The sequence below is a fragment of the Pelophylax lessonae genome (assembly GCF_965119305.1).
Source record: "Pelophylax lessonae genome assembly, chromosome: 4".
NCBI classification, from domain to species: Eukaryota; Metazoa; Chordata; class Amphibia; order Anura; family Ranidae; genus Pelophylax; species Pelophylax lessonae.
In genome coordinates this window covers 578,339,612-578,355,773 of record NC_138771.1, presented here as the reverse complement: position 1 = coordinate 578,355,773, position 16,162 = coordinate 578,339,612, and the positions used below count along the sequence as shown (strand labels likewise).

The window sequence follows — 16,162 nt, the reverse complement described above, 5'->3', positions numbered from 1 at the left end:
ATTGAAAGCGGGAATGCCGGTCTCTCTGCATTGAAAGGGAACACGCTGGTCTCTCTGCATTGAAAGGGGGCACGCTGGTCATTCTGCATTGAAGGGGGCACGCTGGTCATTCTGCATTGAAAGGGGGGCACGCTGGTCATTCTACATTAAAGGGGGCATGCTGGTCATTCTGCATTGAAGGGGGCACGCTGGCCTCTCTGCATTGAAGGGGCCACGCTGGTCACTCTGCATTGAAAGGGGGAACGCTGGTCATTCTGTATTGAAATTGGGGCACGCTGGTCATTCTACATTAAAGGGGGCATGCTGGTTATTCTGCATTGAAGGGGGCACGCTGGTCTCTCTGCATTGAAGGGGCCACGCTGGTCACTCTGCATTGAAAGGGAGCATGATGATCTCTCTGCATTGAAGGGGGGCACGGCACGCTGGTCACTCTGCATTGAAAGGGGGTTCGCTGGTCATTCTGCATTGAAAGGGGGCACGCTGGTCTCTCTGCAATGAAAGGGGGCACGCTAGTCATTCTGCATTGAAAGGGGGCACGCTGGTCATTCTGCATTGAAAGGGGGCACGCTGGTCTCTCTGCATTGAAAGGGGGCACGCTAGTCTCTCTGCATTGAAAGGGGGCACGCTGGTCATTCTGCATTGAAAGGGGGCACGCTGGTTATTCTGCATTGAAAGGGGGCACGGCACGCTGGTCATTCTGCATTGAAAGGGGGAACGCTGGTCTCTCTGCATTGAAAGGGGACACGCTGGTCTCTCTGCATTGAAAGGGGGCACGCTGGTCATTCTGCATTCAAGGGGGCAAGCTGGTCAGTCTGCATTGAAAGGGATAACGCTGGTCATCCTGCATTAAAAGGGGGCATGGCACGCTGGTCTCTCTGCATTGAAAGGGGGAATTCTGGTCTCTCTGCATTGAAAGGGAACACGCTGGTCTCTCTGCATTGAAAGGGGGCACGCTGGTCATTCGGAATTGAAGGGGGCACGCTGGTAATTCTGCATTGAAAGGGAGGCACGCTGGTCATTCTACATTGAAGGGGGCACGCTGGTCATTCTGCATTGAAGGGGGCACGCTGGTCTTTCTGCATTGAAGGGGGCACGCTGGTCACTCTGCATTGAAAGAGGGCACGCTGGTCATTCTGCATTTAAAGAGGGCACGCTGGTCTCTCTGCATTGAAAGGGGGCACACTGGTCTCTTTGCATTGAAAGGGGTCACGCTGGTCATTCTGCATTGAAAGGGGGCACGGCACGCTGGTCATTCTGCATTGAAAGGGGGCATGCTGGTCTATCTGCATTGAAAGGGGGCACGCTGGTCATTCTGCATTGAAGGGGGCACGCTGGTCATTCTGCATTGAAAGGGGGCACGCTGGTCATTCTACATTAAAGGGGGCACGCTGGTCATTCTGCATTGAAGGGGGCACACTGGTCTCTCTGCATTCAAGGGGCCACGCTGGTCACTCTGCATTGAAAGGGGGCACGCTGGTCATTCTGCATTGAAAGGGGGGCACGCTGGTCATTCTACATTAAAGGGGGCACGCTGGTCATTCTGCATTGAAGGGGGGCACGCTGGTCTCTCTGGATTGAAAGGGGGCACGCTGGTCTCTCTGCATTGTAAAGGGGCACGCTGGTCTCTGTGCAATGAAAGGGGGCACGCTGGTCTCTCTGCAATGAAAGGTGGTTCGCTGGTCATTCTGCATTGAAAGGGGGCACGCTGGTCTCTCTGCAATGAAAGGGGGCACGCTAGTCATTCTGCATTGAAAGGGGGCACGCTGGTCATTCTGCATTGAAAAGGGGCACGCTGGTCATTCTGCATTGAAAGGGGGCACACTGGTCATTCTGCATTGAAAGGGGACACGTTGGACTCTCTGCATTGAAGGGGGCACGCTGGTCATTCTGCATTGAAAGGGGGCACGTTGGTCACTCTGCATTGAAAGGGGGCACGCTGGTCATTCTGCATTGAAAGGGGGCACGCTGGTCTCCCTGCATTGAAAGGGGGCATGCTGGTCATTCTGCACTGAAGGGGGCACGGTGCTCATTCTGAATTGAAGGGGGCATGCCACGCTAGTCTCTCTGCATTGAAGGGGGCACGCTGGTCTCTCTGCATTGAAAGGGGGCACGCTAGTCTCTCTGCATTGAAAGGGGGCACGCTGGTCATTCTGCAATGAAAGGGGGCACGCTGGTTATTCTGCATTGAAAGGGGGCACGGCACGCTGGTCATTCTGCATTGAAAGGGGGAACGCTGGTCTCTCTGCATTGAAAGGGGACACGCTGGTCTCTCTGCATTGAAAGGGGGCACGCTGGTCATTCTGCATTCAAGGGGGCAAGCTGGTCAGTCTGCATTGAAAGGGATAACGCTGGTCATCCTGCATTAAAAGGGGGCATGGCACGCTGGTCTCTCTGCATTGAAAGGGGGAATTCTGGTCTCTCTGCATTGAAAGGGAACACGCTGGTCTCTCTGCATTGAAAGGGGGCACGCTGGTCATTCGGAATTGAAGGGGGCACGCTGGTAATTCTGCATTGAAAGGGAGGCACGCTGGTCATTCTACATTGAAGGGGGCACGCTGGTCATTCTGCATTGAAGGGGGCACGCTGGTCTTTCTGCATTGAAGGGGGCACGCTGGTCAATCTGCATTGAAAGAGGGCACGCTGGTCATTCTGCATTGAAAGAGGGCACGCTGGTCATTCTGCATTGAAAGAGGGCACGCTGGTCTCTCTGCATTGAAAGGGGGCACGCTGGTCATTCTGCATTGAAAGGGGGCACGGCACGCTGGTCATTCTGCATTGAAAGGGGGCATGCTGGTCTATCTGCATTGAAAGGGGGCACGCTGGTCATTCTGCATTGAAGGGGGCACGCTGGTCATTCTGCATTGAAAGGGGGCACGCTGGTCATTCTACATTAAAGGGGGCACGCTGGTCATTCTGCATTGAAGGGGGCACACTGGTCTCTCTGCATTCAAGGGGCCACGCTGGTCACTCTGCATTGAAAGGGGGCACGCTGGTCATTCTGCATTGAAAGGGGGGCACGCTGGTCATTCTACATTAAAGGGGTCACTCTGGTCATTCTGCATTGAAGGGTGGCACGCTGGTCTCTCTGGATTGAAAGGGGGCACGCTGGTCTCTCTGCATTGTAAAGGGGCACGCTGGTCTCTGTGCATTGAAAGGGGGCACGCTGGTCATCCTGCATTAAAAGGAGGCATGGCACGCTGGTCATTCTGCATTGAAAGGGGGCACGCTGGTCATTCTGCATTGAAAGGGGGCACATTGGTCATTCTGCATTGAAAGGGGACACGTTGGACTCTCTGCATTGAAGGGGGCACGCTGGTCATTCTGCATTGAAAGGGGGCACGTTGGTCACTCTGCATTGAAAGGGGGCACGCTGGTCATTCTGCATTGAAAGGGGGCACGCTGGTCTCCCTGCATTGAAAGGGGGCATGCTGGTCATTCTGCACTGAAGGGGGCACGGTGCTCATTCTGAATTGAAGGGGGCATGCCACGCTAGTCTCTCTGCATTGAAGGGGGCACGCTGGTCACTCTGAATTGAAAGGGGGCACGCTGGTCATTCTGCATTGAAAGGGGGCACGCTGGTCATTCTGCAATAAAAGGGGTCACGCTGGTCATTCTGCATTGAAAGGGGGCACGGCACGCTGGTCATTCTGCATTGAAAGGGGGCATGCTGGTCTCTCTGCATTGAAAGGGAACACGCTGGTCTCTCTGCATTGAAAGGGGGCACGCTAGTCATTCTGCATTGAAGGGGGCACGCTGGTCATTCTGCATTGAAGGGGGGCACGCTGGTCATTCTACATTAAAGGGGGCATGCTGGTCATTCTGCATTGAAGGGGGCAAGCTTGCCTCTCTGCATTGAAGAGGCCACGCTGGTCACTCTGCATTGAAAGGGGGAACGCTGGTCATTCTGTATTGAAATTGCGGCACGCTGGTCATTCTACATTAAAGGGAGCATGCTGGTTATTCTGCATTGAAGGGGGCACGCTGGTCTCTCTGCATTGAAGGGGCCACGCTGGTCACTCTGCATTGAAAGGGGACACGCTGGTCATTCTGCATTGAAAGGGGGCACCTGGTCTCTCTGCATTGAAAGGGGGCACGCTGGTCTCTCTGCATTGAAAAGGGGCACGCTGGTCTCTTTGCATTGAAAGGGGGCACGCTGGTTATTCTGCATTAAAAGGAGGCATGGCACGCTGGTCATTCTGCAGTAAAAGGGGGCACGCTGGTCATTCTGCATTGAAAGGGGGCACGCTGGTCTCCCTGCATTGAAAGGGGGCACGCTGGTCATTCTGCTTTGAAAGGGGACACGCTGGTCATTCTGCATTGAAAGGGGGCACACTGGTCACTCTGCATTGAAAGGGGGCACGCTGGCCATTCTACATTGAAAGGGGGCACACTGGTCATTCTGCATTAAAAGGGGGCACGCTGGTCTCTCTGCATTGAAAGGGGGCATGCTTGTTATTATGCATTTAAAGGTGGCACGGTGGTAATTCTGCATTGAAAGGAGGCATGCTGGTCATTCTGCATTGAAAGGGGGCATGCTTGTCTCTCTGCATCGAAAGGGGGCACGCTGGTCATTCTGCATTGAAAGGGGGCACGCTGGTCACTCTGCATTAAAAGGGGGCACGTTGGTCACTCTGCATTGAAAGGGGGCACGCTGGTCACTCTTCATTGAAAGGGGGCACGCTGGACACTCTGCATTGAAAGGGGGCACACTGGTCACGTTGCATTGAAAGGGGGGCATGCTGGTCATTCTGCATTGAACGGGGGCATACTGGTCTCTCTGCATTAAAAGGGGGCACGCTGGTCTCTCTGCATTGAAAGGGGGCATGCTGGTCTCTCTGCATTGAAAGGGGACACGCTGGTCATTCTGCATTGAAGGGGAGCATGGCACGCTGGTCATTCTGCATTGAAAGGGGGCACACTGGTCATTCTGCATTGAAAGGGGGCACTTTGGTCTTTCTGCATTGAAAGGGGGCACGCTGGTCATTCTGCATTGAAAGGGGGCACGCTGTTCTCTCTGCATTGAAAGGGGGCACGCTGGTCATTCTGCATTGAAAGGGGACACGCTGGTCACTCTGCATTGAAAGGGGGCACGCTGGTCATTCTGCATTGAAAGGGGGCACGCTGGTCTTTTTGCATCGAAAGGGGGCACGCTGGTCATTCTTCATTGAAGGGGGCACGCTGGTCATTCTGCATTGAAGGGGGCACGCTGGTCTCTCTGCATTGAAGGGGGGAACGCTGGTCATTCTGCATTGAAAGAGGCCACGCTGTTCATTCTGCATTGAAAGGGGGCACGCTGGTCATTCTGCATTGAAAGGGGGCACGCTGGTCATTCAGCATTGAAAGGGGGCACACTGGTCATTTTGCATTGAAAGGGGGTACGCTGGTCTCTCTGCATTGAATGGGGGCACGCTGGTCACTCTGCATTGAAAGGGGGCACGCTGGTCATTCTGCATTGAAAGGGGGCACGCTGGTCTCTCTGCATTGAAAGGGGGCATGCTGATCATTCTGCATTGAAAGGGGGCACTCTGGTCATTCTGTATTGAAAGGGGGCACACTGGTCACTCTGCATTAAAAGGGGGCACGTTGGTCACTCTGCATTGAAAGGGGGCACGCTGGTCACTCTTCATTGAAAGGGGGCACGCTGGACACTCTGCATTGAAAGGGGGGCATGCTGGTCATTCTGCATTGAAAGGGGGCATACTGGTTTCTCTGCATTAAAAGGGAGCACGCTGGTCTCTCTGCATTGAAAGGGGGCACACTGGTCATTCTGCATTGAAAGAGGGCACACTAGTCACTCTGCATTAAAAGGGGGCACGTTGGTCGCTCTGCATTAAAAGGGGGCACGCTGGTCTATCTTCATTGAAAGGGGGCACACTGGTCATTCTGCATTGAAAGAGGGCACACTGGTCACTCTGCATTAAAAGGGGGCACGTTGGTCACTCTGCATTGAAAGGGGGCACGCTGGTCACTCTTCATTGAAAGGGGGCACGCTGGACACTCTGCATTGAAAGGGGGCACACTGGTCACTCTGCATTGAAAGGGGGGCATGCTGGTCATTCTGCATTGAAAGGGGGCATACTGGTTTCTCTGCATTAAAAGGGGGCACGCTGGTCTCTCTGCATTGAAAGGGGGCATGCTGGTCTCTCTGCATTGAAAGGGGACACGCTGGTCATTCTGCATTGAAGGGGGCAAGGCACGCTGGTCATTCTGCATTGAAAGGGGGCACGCTGGTCATTCTGCATTGAAAGGGGGCACGCTGGTCATTCTGCATTGAAATGGGGCACGTTGGTCTTTCTGCATTGAAAGGGGGCACGCTGGTCATTCTGCATTGAAAGGGGGCACGCTGTTCTCTCTGCATTGAAAGGGGGCACGCTGGTCATTCTGCATTGAAAGGGGACACGCTGGTCATTCTGCATTGAAAGGGGGCACGTTGGTCTTTCTGCATTGAAAGGGGGCACGCTGGTCATTCTGCATTGAAAGGGGGCACGCTGTTCTCTCTGCATTGAAAGGGGGCACGCTGGTCATTCTGCATTGAAAGGGGACACGCTGGTCACTCTGCATTGAAAGGGGGCACGCTGGTCATTCTGCATTGAAAGGGGACACGCTGGTCATTCTGCATTGAAAGGGGGCACGTTGGTCTTTCTACATTGAAAGGGGGCACGCTGGTCATTCTGCATTGAAAGGGGGCACGCTGTTCTCTCTGCATTGAAAGGGGGCACGCTGGTCATTCTGCATTGAAAGGGGACACGCTGGTCACTCTGCATTGAAAGGGGGCACGCTGGTCATTCTGCATTAAAAGGGGGCACGCTGGTCTCTCTGCATTGAAAGGGGGCACGTTGGTCACTCTGCATTGAAAGGGGGGCACGCTGGTCACTCTGCACTGAAAGGGGGCATGCTGGTAATTCTGCATTGAAAGGGGGCATGCTTGTCTCTCTGCATTGAAAGGGGGCATGCTGGTCTCTCTGCATTGAAAAGAGGCACGCTGGTCATTCTGCATTGAAAGGGGGCACACTGGTCACTCTGAATTGAAAGTGGGCACACTATACCTTGATTACTGTTTCACACTTTTGTGACCTCAAAGTCATGCATTTTTTTACAGCATTTTTTGCCGCTAAGCAATGCCTATTACATTTTTCTGTTCGCGCCCCCCCCAAAAGTTTTAAGCACCAGCCGCAACTGGTAGTTTAGGAGTTAAGGCTGGCGGCAATTTCCATGGTGAGGCTTCAATTGACATCATCAACATAGTGGTTATGCTCTCATTAGTTATGGCTAAATTTGGACTATGGCTGTGGCCTTGGTTTGCTGATCCCACCTCCAACAGGTGGGGTATAAGATCCCTTTGGGGAGATTCATCTTTTGGCAACAAGCTGAATAGGACCATAACCCGGGCCACAGTTGGCAAGTCTGGGTTTTGCCTCAGGACCGGTGCCTGCTAGGCTAAAAGATGACACAGTCTAGAAGACAAAGTTCAGAGTGTGAGGGGGTCGCACGCTTTTACAGACCAGTTCAGGATTTTAGGAAGAGCTAGTGAAAAAGCCAGATATTCCCTCAAACGTTTGCTAAAAAACTCAGGTATTTGAGAGGCTGAATTTTGCCCTCAGGTTATTGGAAATTCAAAGTGGTCATTTCAGGACATGCATGGTCCTTCAGATGTCCTCCTCATCTCAGATTTGTTTCCACAGATTTGCCTCACTCCAAAGTAAAGAAGCATATACTCTTGTAGTGTGTAAAGTCTCTGGTGTCACAAGGGGCTGCTGTCCCAGTATTCAGAAGATTTCAGGGCATGTACTTGCCCCTCTGTATAGTCAGGAAGAAGAAGAATGGCTTGCAGAGGCTGGTTATAGACCTCATTCACCAAAAAGGAGAAGTTCAAGATGGAGACATTTTCCCTAAACTAATAGGGGGTCCAGCCAGGTGACTGGCTCGTTTCCATAGAACTAAAGATGCTTACTTGCCAGTGCCCATTGTTGAAGTTTTCCACAAGTTCCTTCGGTTCGCCGCAGGTCAAGACTATATCCAGCTCACTTGTCTACCATTCAGGCTTTCAACATCGCCCTGCATGTATTTCAAAGTCTTATTGGTTGTTATAGTCTTTATCAAAACAAGAGGAATAAGCCTGCATCGTTATCTGAATTACCTTCTCCTACTATCCCAAGACAGAGGGCAGCTGCTAAAGCCCAGAGCTCAGGTCTTTTCAATGCTCCACAAATTTGGCTGGCTGCTGAATCTGGAAAAGAGCCACCTGGAGTTCAATATAATCAAGAGGACCATTGCTTTGCCTCTAGATCCCAATGATCTGGAACAGAATACTCTTGGCACTGTCTTCTTCCACATTCACGCCTTTCAAAGTCTAGAATTATCATTGGTCAAGTGGACGCTCTGGAGCATGCAGCCCTTCCAGAGAGGGTTTCTCCAGCAATGGGAGCCACGAAGCAGAATTCAGTTCATCTACATAACCTCAGTGATAAAAAAGAGTCCCTGGGGGCTGCAACAGAGAAACGTACTTATTTGCCATCCCATTGCCCCCATTTCCTGGTTCACAATCAAGTCTGATGCCAGCAATACGGGATGGGGGCTTACTGCCTATCGGGGATAGTTCAAGATAGTTGAATCTATCAGTTTCACAAGATTGTGTTAAACATTCTGAAACTAAACATTCTGAAAGCTTCGCAGAATGAGGTTCCCAATGTAATCTGTAGGGCGGCCTTGTGGTCCTCAATAAATACATTTATGGCTCAATATTGTGTAGAGCCTGCTTCTTTATCCTCTGTTTATTTTGGCTTGAAGATCCTGTCTGCTGACAGTACAAATGAAAGCCTTTGGTTCAGCATTGCCCGTCCATTGGGTGTATGGCTAGTTAGTTCCCATATGTATGCGGTCAGGAAAACGGAAAATTTCCTATCAAATACTTACTGTAATTTTTCTTTCCTAATGGACTCTATGGCAGCATGAGTTATCTCCCAGTGACATGAGTAGGCTTTATGGAATGCGGTCTCTGGCTCAGAGCAAACATTTTTGAGAGTGGGGTCCTATAGGAGTGGAGAGGAGGCGTTGCTAACCCATATGTATGCTGCCATGGAATCCATCAGGAAAGGAAAATTACGGTAAGTATTTGATAGGAAATTTTCAGTTTTGACATTAACGTAGACAGAAATAAAAATCTGTGCCTCTCATTCCTCTTCCAAAGAAAAGCATTGTTCAGTTCTGTCAATAAGGGTTAACATCTACTAATATTGATTTATGATAGTTGTTATGATGCACAGGCCTGCCGAGATACTAGAACAAAAAGATATATATATCTTATTCCATGTATAAGTGCCAAAAATCTTTATTTTTTTTTCTGCAGCTACTGGGAGGAGGATGAGCCAAATAATGCACTTGGAATTGAAGACTGTGTTGAGATGTGGTTTCTAGGAAAATGGAATGATGAAATTTGCAATGAAACCCGTAGTGCTGTATGTGAGAAAACTTTTGATTACAATGCATAGACTGACGAGCTATATCTACAATATTAACTTTGGGTTAATGCAACAATAATAAATAAACCACTGCTCATCATGTCTCCTGTGGACTCTGTTGGTGAGATCTCAACTATCTACTTCCTGGCTCCATTAATCGGCGAGGACTTAATAATGAAAAATCTGTTACACCAATCATTTGTTGGCTCTGGTTCTAGATTGTAAGCTCTAACGAGCAGGGCCCTCTAATTCCTCCTGTATTGAATTGTATTGTAACTGTATTGTCTTCCCTCATATTGTAAAGCGCTGCACAAACTGTTGGCGCTATATAAATCCTATATAATAATAATAATAATCTGCCTTTTTATCTTTTTTTTTTTTTCCTAATGAAAAGAAGAAAGCTTGCCATAGCAATAGTATACTTGACCTTATAAGTGTTTATTATCATACGTTTCATTCCAAACTTTAAACAGAATTGAAATAAACCTGATACTTAAGTTAATAGTTAATTCACTAAATTAAAAGAAAAATAGAATAAATAAATCACACCCCTAGTATGCCCCAGTAGTACCAGTTGTGGCCACAAGATGCCATTAACATACCCTGAGAGAAGTGTTTCTTTCTCATATAAATGTCCCATTTAGTGTGGTGCCGCAAAGTTGTTCCTGCACTACTTTTGGTGACTTCAGGGGCAGATTCAATAGACATTTGTGCATGAACCAACACAGATGTCATTCAAATCGCCCCTGAACTCGCACTGAAATGCGATTTCAAACCCGCATTCAGTGTGAACGTAGCTTAAACCTGGAAGCTGATTGGTTACTTTGCACAGCTATACCAGATTTTGCACTCTCCAGGCTTAGTAAATAACCCCCATTGTTTCATATTTATCAATATAGATGGATAGATGGAATCCACAGTGCAGCATGTCAAATAAAATGAAAACGTAAATTTATTAATAACACCGTGAATTCACTTGGAAAAATTATATCATAATCAATATCATACAAGTGATATTTAACAATAATGGCAGGAGTAAACTGATAAAAAAAAAAAAAAAAAAAAAAATGATGAAAAACTGATGTAAACTGAATCAGTATTTTAATTTGAAAAAACGTGACTGAACTGATGAAGCAGGTCGACTGCCTGTGTGAAAGTGCCCTTGCCGTGACCATATTCAAGGCCAATTGTCCTGGCAGTGCTTGGAACAGCTGCACAATGACCATGTTATCCTTTCTAACAGCAATAAATGTGACTAAACTACAACTCAAAGGTACAAATGTGAATAAATTGTTACCACCTGTATTCCTAAAGGCTAGAAGTAATAATGTTACAAACAATTACTTGAAAAAAAAAAAAAAAACAGAATAATAATCCTAATGTCATTATAGCAATAATGATAATAGTAATGTTAATGGCATCCGTCTACAGCAAAATTGTAGTGTATATATACATATAACTTCTAGTATATAAAAAAAACCTATTCATATAAAAGCGATCTAACAATGCTCAAAAAGTTAATTGAAAAAAATCAATGGATATGTATGAATAAGACCCCAAACAAACACTTGACAGGTATTAACAATGATGGCATGATGATAACAATAATAAATCATATAATAAATTAAAGTACAAAATATTATTAATGCAAATGAAAAAAATGAATACATTTATAATCCAATAAATAAAAATGAGATAAATGAAATTAATTAAAGGTCCGCTCACACTAGGTCGCTCCGACTTAGGGGGCGACCTGTGAAGTCGCGTGCTGTGAAGTCTTCGGCGCGACTTCGGCGCGACTTGCACGGACTTAATAAAATGAATGTCTATGTAAGTCGCCTCCAGGTCGCCCCGAAGTAGTACAGGAACCTTTTTCTAAGTCAGAGCGACTTGTGTCGCTCCTATTAGAACGGCTCCTGTACTACACAATGGGAGCGTGACGGACCGCGACTTTTCAGGCTGACAAGTCACCTGACAAGTCAGATCAATGTGAATGCGGTGTAAAAAGATTAAATGGTTAAAAACTTATGTAAATATACACTCACTGGCCACTTTATTAGGTACACCTTGCTAGTATCAGGTTGGACCCTCTTTTGCCTTCAGAACTGCCTTAATTCTTCATGGCATAGATTCAACAAGGTGTTAAATCAGAAATTTTTGTCCAAATTGACATGATAGCATCACACAGTTGCTACAGATTTGTCAGCTGCACATCCATGATGTGAATCTCCCGTTCCACCACATCCCAAAGGTCCTCTATTGGATTGAGATCTGGTGACTGTGGAGGTCATTGGAATACAGTGAACTCCTTGTCATGTTCAAGAAATCAGTTGGAGAAGATTTTAGCTTTTTGACATGGTGCAATATCCTGCTGGAAGAAGCCATCAGAAGATGAGTACACTGTAGTCATAAAGGGATGAACATGATCAGCGACAATACTCAGGTAGGCCGTGACGTTTAAACGAGGCTTAATTGGTACTAAGGGGCCCAAAGTGTGCCAAGAAAATGGCCCCCGCACCATTACACCACCACCACCAGCCTGAACTGTTGATTCAGACCAGGCAATGTTTTTTTCAATCTTCTATTGTCCAATTGTGGTGAGCCTGTGGGAATTGTAGCCTCAGCTTCCTGATTTTAGCTGACAGGGTAGGTGCCCGGTGTGATCCTCTGTTGCTGTAGCCCATCTTCTTCATGGTTCATGTTGAGTGTTCAGAGATGGTATTTCGCATACCTTGGTTGCAAGGAGTGGTTATTTGAGTTACTGTTGCCTATTGTCTCCAACTACCCATTCTCCTCTGACCTCGGACACCAGTGAGGCATTTTTTTTACACACAACTGCTGCTCACTGGATATTTTCTCTTTTTTTAACTATTCTCTGTAAACCTTAGAGATGGCTGTGTGGGAAAATCCCAGTAGATCAGCAGTTGTTGTTTTTTTTTGTTTTTTTTTTTTTTTGCTTCAATAATTTTTGTTAATTATCACAAGAAATTACAGAGATAAACTGTAAGCAGTGTATAACATGGCACACTGTACAAGCACATGGCTCAAAGATGACTAGGGATGTACATGAGGCAAATTACACTTATTACTTTTACTGCTCGTCAAAGTTATAAAGGGCGAAATGTCTGTCGATGAACTCATATGCTCCACGACTGGGAGAATTCTGTATGTTTGAGGGCGTAATTGGCTAAAAGACGTTCAAAGGTATAGTTAGGGTTGACCATGGTCACTACCTCTGAGATATTGGGTGTAAGACTTGTTCTCCAATGCTTAAGGACAGTCAGCCCGGCTGCAACAAGAATGTGGGTGAGTGCGGGTTGATGTGGGAGGGGATAACATTCAATACCAATATTAATCATGGCCAAGGCTGGTTTGGTTAATATAGTTGTGCATGTGGCTAACAGTTGAAACACTCAAGACCAAAAGCTAGTAAGTCTGGGGCAGCTCCATGGGACATGAATGAGGTTTACTACTTGCCTGCATTCTCGCCAGCACAAAGGTGAGGTAGAGGGGGAGAATTTGGCTAGCCTATATGGAGTGTGGTACAATCTGTTGGTAATTTTGATAGTCATTTCATGATGACTAGTAATGAGGGCTGCTCTAACTATTGAACTGAAGATGGCACGCCACTGTGCTGGAGAGAAGGGGTGTAAAAATCTGATTCCCATTTTAGCATAGGGTTGATCAGCAGTTTTTGAAATACTCAGACCAGCCAGTCTAGCACCAACAACCATGCCAAATTCAAAGTCACTTAAATCCCCTTTCTTCCCCATTCTGATGCTCAGTTTGAACTTCAGCAAGTTGTCCTCACCATGTCTAGATGCCCAAATGCGTTGAGTTGCTACCATGTGATTGGCTGATTAGCAATTTGTGTTACCAAGCAATTGAACAGGTTTACCTAATAAAGTGGCTGGTGAGTGTATACTGTATATATATATATATATATATATATATATATATATATATATATATATATATGTAGAAAAGGTGTAAAATGAGATTACAGAATAAAAACTCACATACACTAGCAGCGCTGGGATACACATATAAGCCCTAAAAAATGTGTAAAATAGTAACACCATAAAATGTCTCATAAAAGTGCAAATTGTCTATAAATGTAATAACTTCACTCAAATGCTGCATAAATACATGAATGCAAAGAGTTCATAAAGTGCACTGGATCCCGGACTTGAATGCCCATAAAAAACGATAGTGTCTCTCACGTATCTGGACCACCGTCACCACACCTCCAAACGTGTCCCCCTTGATAGTGAACACTCACCAGAACCTGGGTATAACACAGCCTTCAGAAGTATTCAGTTCTGTGGTATAGTATGCGGCTATAGGGAACATCCACCGGAAACTCCAATATTTGTATGATTATACCTGAACCTCAATGCGGTATGTAAGCAGCAATGCCCATAAGACCATGTGAAGAAAAAAAGGGGAGGACTAATAGTGTAATTCTGTAAACACACACTTTATTGGTATTGCCCCATTCCCCATACAAATGCACTCACAAAAAATCAACTTGTTAATAGCATGTAGAATGAACAGACTTGGAAGTCTGCTGTGTGTCGGTGACTCACCGCTACCTCTGTCCGCCAGCGGGAGCTTGAGAACCGGAATCCCGACTTCAACGTGACAGCTGATGGTTGCGTGCTCACGCCCTTACATGTTTCGTCACACCGGACTTCTAGGGAGGGCGCGAGCACGCACCATCACGCTCTCCTATTAAGCCATCCCGGATCGGAAGGAAGCCGGACCACTGTCCAATCAACGGCCAGCGCCCGCGACTGTGCACTCCGGACTAGCGGACCAATCCTCGGCTTGCGCACAGGCTCGGACACGCCCATTCAACATCCGACCCAGAAGGTAAACAGCCAAATCATTTCTGATAGGCTAGATAGCTTCATACTTCATACATCATCCCCTCCCTAGTGCTGCGGTCCGCCGCCGTAGGTAAAACCCACCAGGAAAGGACACAAACGCCAGATCTCGGGGGATTCATTCGTATGTATATATATATATATATATATATATATACAATGCATTATTTCATATTGGTAATGTATAAACACCGTCATTGCAGAAAGTGTTCGTGATATGGGCCATAAAGAGAATACATGTCACGGGTATCTATAATAAATTGTAATGGAACATGTAAAGTGAGAATGAATACAAAATAGATAGTAAATAATGGATGATGAATGATGCATAATTAATTATACAGAAAGGTGTAAAAATCATGAATAAATAATACATGACTGGAATAAGGACAAATATGAAAAATATGAAAAAATCAATATACCATGTAAACATGGTGAAAACCCATTTAGATAATGCTAACTATTGAGATATGATAGGTGTGAGTTGCTCTCTTTATTCAAACTGCAAATGAATTTACTGTAAATAACATATGAATGATGAAACAATAACTATACCAAACCCTAAGAGACCCACTGAGGGTTATTTACTAAAACCGGAAAGTGCAAAATCCGGTGCAGTTCTGCATATAAACCAGTCAGCTTCCAGGTTTTTATTGTCAAAGCCTAATTGAGCATGCTTAATTAGGCTGGATATTCACCAGCTGAGAAAGCTACCATCTCAGAAAGCCTTGATGCTGATCTACATTGATGCCCATCAGGGTCCCAGCTGTGGTAGAGCCGGGGGACCCATACCTGCAACTACAAAGACACCCTTGAGACTTCACCCTTGAGGATCCAGTCCACTAACACTCTATTAGAAGGCAACAGGAAAGCTTTGCAGCTATTCAGTTGCATTGTTAGTAAAAGACTGCTTGCTGATCCGGGTGACATTGGTTCTGTAAGCATATGAGGGCCTGGGTAGCTGTACAGGGTACAGTCTTTAATGTGTCCCTGATTTGGCCATTCCATCTAGTCTCAGGGATCAAGAACCACTATTTACAGGACAATGAAGTTAGTGTCCCATGCCCTATACCCCTCTTCAGTTACAAGTTTCTCAGCATTAACACTTTCCCACCCGGCCTATAGCAGACAGAAGTCCCTCCGGGTTGTCAGATTGGACATCATAGAAGGGGCAACACAGTGGCGCGATCTGTCACCACTTGTGTCCACGATGACTGATCACTATACCAGCCCGCTGTCAGTATCATGTGATAGCTGTGACCAATCACAGTAGATCACATGACAATTGTAAACAATGGATGGCTTCCATCCATGCCATCTATTGTATGCAATTGTGTTGTGTTGCCTTTTGTTACGTGTACCTGTGTATACACCCCAATCATTGTAGTAGCATGCACCTATACACATCTAGATTCTGAGAGATCTTTACACAAAAGAGGTAGTTCAAATAGCAATACACATTTATTGAAAGGGTTACATAATATATATATATATATATACAAATTACACACTAAACAGTATTTACAACACATTGTTAGTACAGATCCCTTGGCTTTCAATGTTATACAAATTACCCACAATAGCCCTATTTACAATACCATGTATGTATTGAGCATGGAGTTAAGTTACCTTTTCACTTCAGGCATGGTGCCTGCCGTGTGTATTCAAACACTAAAGAGAAAAAGCATGTATACAATCTAAGTGTGAAAGGTATAGTCTATATTTACCATCCCCAGTAGCTTCATCCTAGTCTGCTTGCAAGAGAGCGATCTCTCTCTTTCCACCTTCACTAATATAGAACCATATTGCATAGAC

The 16,162-nt window shown here is 46.5% G+C and overlaps 1 protein-coding gene across 1 annotated transcript in view; it reads left to right on the top strand.

The window, feature by feature from the left end:
- Positions 1 to 9,662, top strand: part of LOC309554296 (hepatic lectin-like) — a 120,193-nt gene extending 110,531 nt beyond the window's left edge. The window contains exon 7 of the mRNA XM_082255949.1: positions 9,347 to 9,662. Coding sequence (XP_082112075.1) covers positions 9,347 to 9,488 — 142 coding nt within the window. The 3' untranslated portion in view covers positions 9,489 to 9,662. The remainder of the gene's footprint in view (positions 1 to 9,346) is intronic.
- The last annotated feature ends 6,500 nt before the right edge of the window (positions 9,663 to 16,162 follow it).